The 6,134-nt window shown below is 54.4% G+C and overlaps 1 protein-coding gene across 1 annotated transcript in view; it reads right to left on the bottom strand.

The window, feature by feature from the left end:
* Window positions 1–1,994: 1,994 nt before the first annotated feature.
* LOC106819631 (RNA-binding protein 25-like) overlaps window positions 1,995–6,134 on the bottom strand; it is a 5,679-nt gene continuing 1,539 nt past the window's right edge. The window contains exons 2-4 of the mRNA XM_014824237.1: window positions 3,231–3,305; window positions 2,352–2,414; window positions 1,995–2,066 (exon numbers count right to left, since the gene is read on the bottom strand). Coding sequence (XP_014679723.1) covers window positions 1,995–2,066; window positions 2,352–2,414; window positions 3,231–3,305 — 210 coding nt within the window. The remainder of the gene's footprint in view (window positions 2,067–2,351; window positions 2,415–3,230; window positions 3,306–6,134) is intronic.

The following is a 6,134-nucleotide window of genomic DNA, read 5'->3' as shown; positions in this document are numbered from 1 at the left end:
GAGAGAGAGAGAGAGAGGGTGCGAGGGAGAGGGGGAGCAGCTCTCTGAGATTCGATATAAATTAGCATATATTCAATCGAGAAGTGATTATTGTCATCGCGTCCGCGCGTGTGTGTGCGCGTACGTGTGCGTGCGTCCGCGCGTGTGTGCGCGTCCGCGCGTGTGTGTGCGCGTACGTGTGCGTGCGTCCGCGCGTGTGTGTGTGCGTACGTGTGCGTGCGTCCGCGCGTGTGTGTGCGCGTGTGTGTGCGCGTACGTGTGCGTGCGTCCGCGCGTGTGTGTGCGCGTATGTGCGCGTACGTGCGCGCGCGTGTGCGCGTGCACCCCGTTTCCCATCCTCCCTACCACTCCTCTTTCTCTCATCCTCCCTTCCTCTCCCCTTCTCTCATCCGCCCTTCTCCCCCTCTCTCTTCTCTCCGTCCTTTCAGTCAGGCAGCTCTCCTTAGATCAACACGCGCGTCTTCACTCTCCTAACAAACCAACACAATATTATATCCCCGCAGTGCAGTGCTCCCCCTGTCCCCCTCTCCCTACCCTCCACCACTGCCGAGTGCGTGCGTGCGTGCGTGCGTGCGTGCGTACACAATATATCCACTCAGTGCAGTCCGCCGCTTTCCCAAGCAGCACGCTCTCCTCCCCTCCTCCCCGCCTCCTCGCCATCAACCACCATCGCGCGCCTGGGTACATGCGTGTGTGCGTGCGTGCGTGCGTGCGTGCGTGCGTGCGTGCATGCGTGCGTGTGTGTGTGTGTGTTGTGACAGTGTAAGCAATCTCTGAGTCAACCACCGTATAATGTTACAGCTGCAGCAGCAGCAGCAGCAGTAGTAGCGTCAGCTGCAGCAGCAGGGGCGGCGGCGGCGGCGGCGGCGGCGGCAGCAGTAGTAGCACCATGGCTTCAGGATTCATCCAGAACGTGCATTCAGGCAACTCTTCCTCATCCCTTCTTTCTCTTTCTCTCTCTCTCTCTCTCCTTCTCTATCTCTAACTCTNAGGGGGAGAGGGGGAGAGGGGGAGAGAGTGCGCGAAAGGTGTGAAAGCGAGAGCGTGTGAGAGAGAAAAAGAAAGCGAGAGAGGGCGCGCGTGAGAGAGAGAGAGAGCGAGCGAGCCAGAGAGATAGAGATAGACAGTGGAGTATGGATAGTGCACCCACGTAAACGTACGCTACGCTGCTGCTGCTGCCGCGCTAACTAACTATTCACCTTGAAGCCATCCTTGATCGAACCTTGGAGGACAGCGCCACCTGCCGGCGCATTAATGAGTTAGTGCGCCCGGAGAAACCCAGGTGGCGATGCCATCACCCTTCCCCGCCCCTTCGATACAACCCCTCCCTTCCCATCTCATTCTTGACCACCACACCCCTCCCCGCCCCTTCTCCCGCCCCTCCCTCCCCCCCTGCAGGCATGCATGGGGAAGGTTTCTCTTGGAGGCCGCATTGTTGATATAGCATGATGAATGGTGACCCCCTCCCCTCCCCTCCCTCCTCATCCCCCTCCTCCCGCAGCGCGAGAGTGAGTATTAATTTATACCATGCTGAGAAGATGATCATTGAGTTCTACCCTCCCACCTCTCTCCTTTCTTCCTGTCTCTCTCTCACTCTCCCTCTCTCCCTCCTCTCTCATCTCTCTTCGTGGCGCTCTCATTCTCTCTCTCCTTTCTTCCACCTCTTCTCTCTCGTGCCTCTCCTCTCTCTCTCCCCCTTTGCCCCCCCTCCCTGCCCTCTCGTGTATCTCTTCCTCCATCTCTGCCCCCTCCCATCCCTCCCTCTCTGTATGCTCTTCCTCTGACCGCCCCCCTTTCCCCCTCTACTCTCTCTTTCCTCTCTGCTTCCTCCTTACTCCAACTGGTTATTCCCTTACTCTTCGACGTCGCCGTCTAACCGCCAGGTCGGCGCCACTTCGCAGCAGCTCGTGAGGTCAAAGGGTGAGACGGAATTTCCAGCGAAGATCGACCGGCGGAACGCCCACGCGGCAGCGGCCAGCGCAGGGGGTCAGAGGTCAAACGTTCGGATCTGTTGAATCCTGGACAGCCACATCTCGGGACATCAAACCAGAAGCCAACAGTGAATCCTGAAGCCACATCTTCGGACATATGCTCACATCAAACTCGCTCCCTCGCGCGCGGGTCTCTCGATCTCTCTCTCTCAGCTGTGTTTCTTTCTTCTTTCTTTCTCTCTCTCTCTGTCTCTCTCTCGCTCTCGTGTCTCTCTCTCTCTCTCTGTCTCTCTCTCTCTCTCTCTCTCTCTCATCTCTCTCTGTCTCCCTTCTCTCTCTGTCTCTCTCTCTCTCTCCTCTCTCTCTCTCTCTCCTCTCTCTCTCTTTCTCTCTCTCTCTCTCTCTCTCGCTCTCTCTCTCTCTCTCATCTCTCTCTTCTCGCTCCCCCTGCGCGCGCTGCTCTCTTATCTCTCTCTCTCTTCCTCTCTCTCATCTCTCTCTCTCTCTTCTTCATGTATCTTTATTCTTTTCTTCTCTCTCTCTCTTCTCTGTCTCTCTCTCGCGCGCTCTCGCTCTCGTCTGTCTCATCTCGTTCTCTCTCTCTCTGATTATCTTTTTCTTTCTTTCTCTCTCTTCTCTCTCTACTTCTCTCTCTCTCGCCTCCGCGCGCCGCTCTCTCTTCTCATCTCTCCTCTCGCTCATCTCTCTCTCTCTCTCTCTCTCTCTCTCTGTGTAATCTTTTTTCGGTTCAATCTCTCTCTCTCTGTCTCTCTCTCTGCCTCCGCGCAGCTCTCTCTTCTCTGCTCTTCTCTCATTCTGTGAATCTTTTTTTTTTCGTCTCTCTCTCTCTCTCTCCATCTCTCTCGCCACGCTCTCTCTTCTCTCATCTGCTCTCTCTCTCTCCTCTCTCTTCTCTCTCTCGACGCGCTTCTCTTCTCTCTCTCTCTCGTCTCTCTCTCTCTCTCTCTCTCTGTTATCGTTCGCGCTCTCTCTCTCTCTCTCTCTCTCTCTCGCTCTCTCTCTCTCTCTCTCTCTCTCTCTTCTCTCAGTCGCGCCGTGCGCGCGCGGCGCGCGTGGCTCTCTTCTGTCTCTCTCTCTCTCTCTCGTCTCTCTTCGTCTCTCTCTCTCTCTCTGTATTTTTTCTTTCTTTCTCTTCTCTCGGCGCGCGCGTCTCTCGTCTCTCTCGCCTTCTCAGCGTCTGCTGTGTGTTTACGTATTGGGTGTAAACATGGTTACGCTTGCCTTAACGGTAGACAGCCGCCGTATCTTCTCTCCCTCTCTGCATCTCTCTCTCTCTCTCTCTTCTCTCTCTCTCTCTCTCTCTCTCTCTCTCTCTCTCTCTCTCTTCTCTCGCTCATCTCTCTCTCTCTCTTCTCTTCTCTCTCTCTCTTCTCTCTCTTCTCTCTTCTCTCTCTCTCTTCTCTCTTCTCTCGTCTCTCTCTCTCTCCCTCTCCTCTTCTTCTCTCTCCCCTTCTCTCCCCGCTCCTCCTTCCTTCTTCCTCCCTCTCTCTCCTCCCTCCCTTCCCTCTCCTCCTTCCTTCTTCCCTCCCCTCTCTCTCCTCCCTCCTTTCCCTCTCCTCCTTCCTTCTTCCCTCCCCTCTCTCTCCTCCTTCCTTCTTCCCTCCCCTCTCTCTCCTCCCTCCCTTCCCTCTCCTGGTTACTGCGCCGGTGTAAACACTGTCCACGTGCATTAGCTGTGACGGGCCGTGTCTCTCCCCCTCTCCCCCTCCTCCCCCTCCTCCCCCTCTCTCCCTCCCCCTCTCTCTCTACCAACCGATGTTTACTCTCGTTGCCACGGAAATGGCATGTTTATTCGAGCGACCTGAGGAAGAATTGAGGATGCAGGAGGAGGAGAAGGGGGAGAGCGAGAAGGGAAAAGAGGAGGATGGGAAGAAGAGGAGGAGAAGGGAGTGGAGGAGGAGAGAGCGTGGGCGATGTAGGTTAGCAGGAGGGGAACGAGGGATACGGGAGAGAGGCAGAGTGGTATTAAGGAGGAGGGGAGAAGAGGGAGGTCTATTTGAGGAGGGGAGAAGAGCGGGAGGCGGAGGGAGCGAGGAGGGAGAATGAGCGGAGGCGGAGAGAGGAGAGAGGGAGAGTATGGGAGGCGGAGCGTAGGAGGAGGAGGAGGAACGGCGAGGAAGCCACACACATTCCGAGCCGTTCTCTCTCTCTTTTTATCATTCTCCCCTCCCCCTTCTCTCTCTCTTCTTTCTTATTTCGGTTCCCGTCCTCCCCTTCCGTCCCTCTCTTATTCCCTCTCTCTCTTTCTTATTCTCTCTCCCCCCTCTCTCTCTGTCTCTCTTTTTCATATTCTCTCTCCCCCTCTCTCTTTTTCATATTCTCTCTCTCACTCTCCCATTCTCTCTGCTTCTCTCTCGCACTCGCGCTGAAAAGCGGCGAGAAAAATCAACAGCTACATCTCTAGACTCGCTCACGCGACGGCAATTGTGTGATGCTGCGTGATACAAGGGCTTCGCACGCGAGCAAAGATGCGGGATGCTGAGGGATGCTGGAGGATGCTATCCCACGACAGCTCGCAGCCTCCCTAAGCATCCTCCAGCATCCCTCAGCATCCCTCAGCCTCCCTCAGCCACCCTAAGCATCCTCCGGCTGAGGGAGGCTGAGGGATGCAAATGGTTGTTGAAGGATGCTTGGAGAGGCCGAGGGATGATGAAGGAGGCTGGGGGAGGCTGAGAGACGGTGTGGGAGGGTGAGGGATGCTGAGGGATGACGATGGAGAGGGTGAGGAAGGTTGAGAGAGGCTGAGGAAAGCTAGGAGGCTGAGGAAGACTAAGGGATGATGAGGGAGAGGCTGAGAGATACTGTGGGAGACTGAGAAAGGTTGAGGGATGCTGAGAGAAGCCGAAGGATGCTGGAGGATGCTTATATATATGTTTATATTTGTTTATGCTTATATATATATATGTATATATTAGGCTTATTCTTACGATGATGCTTATGCTTTAATATGCGGATGGATGTACGTGGCTACTGGAGGATGCTGAGGGATGCTAGTGACCGAGGGAGAAAATATGCGGAATGCGCATGGACGCCAAAGGTAGAAGGCGAGGGAAGGAAAGATGAGAGGTGTTGAGACGAACACAAGGATACTGAAGAGAAATAGAGTTAGGAGTCAGGATAAGGCCTGTGAAGAAAAGCCAGGAGCGAATTCCGCTAGCGGAAAGGGAAGCATAGTAAAGGGGATTGTGATGGGAACGGAAGGTGGCTAACAGAGGATGAGGAAGAGATGCCGAGGAATGATAAAGGATGCTGAGGAATGCGGAGGGAGGATGAGGATGCTAATCATCACGATCATCATCATCAGCAGCATCATCGTGCTAATAGGGATTCAGCAAAAAAAAGATGAAAGCAGGCGCAGGAAGGCTGAGCATCATTTATGCTTGCCGAGTGAGGCTGACAGACGCTGCGGGATGCTGGGGCAAGAACTGAAGCCATGCTGTGTTTGGAAGAAGCGGGGAAACTAGGTTTATAGATGCAGAGAGATAAAAGGAAGAACTGAGAGAGAGAGGGAGAAAGAGAAAGAGGGCGAGCGAGAGAGATAGAGAAAGAGACAGAGAGAGCGAGAGAAAGATAGACAGAGAGAGAGAGAGAGAGAGAGAGAGAGAGAGAGAGAGAGAGAGAGAGAGAGAGAGAGAGAGAGAGAGAGAGAGAGAGAGAGAGAGAGAGAGAGAGAGAAGAGAGAGAGAGAAAAAGGGAGAAAAGAAAGGGAAGAAAAAAGGGAGAAAGGAAGAAGAGAGAGAGAAGAGAGAGAGAGAGAGGGAGGAGAGAGAGAGGCGACGAGCGAGAGAGAGAAGAGAGAGAGAAAGAGAGAGAGAGAGGAGAGAGAGAGAGAGAGAGAGAGAGAGAGAGAGAGAGAGAGCAGGAATCCACGTCGCATGATAGCCACCAGGTTCCCGCTACCAAGGTGACCTTGCAGATGCCGTAGACACGACATTCTCCGGCTCAGGAACCATCGTCCGGCAACCAAAATAACTGCAAACCTTCCAGCAAAACAACTGCACGCAATGCCAGAGACGGAGGCTCCGAGGATCGAGGAACAGCTCCCGGGGTAAAGAGACAGCGAAGATGCATCAGAGGTGGTACGCGCGTGCGTGACCCACTCGTACCAGCAGCTCCGGGGTGTCAGCAATAACATATTGATATTATCATGATGACATATTGATATTATCATGATGACACACG

This window comes from Priapulus caudatus, unplaced genomic scaffold, assembly GCF_000485595.1.
Source record: "Priapulus caudatus unplaced genomic scaffold, Priapulus_caudatus-5.0.1 Scaffold3869, whole genome shotgun sequence".
Lineage (NCBI taxonomy): Eukaryota > Metazoa > Priapulida > Priapulimorpha > Priapulimorphida > Priapulidae > Priapulus > Priapulus caudatus.
Note: the sequence above shows the minus strand (reverse complement) of the source record. Positions and strands in the feature narration are given on the sequence as shown.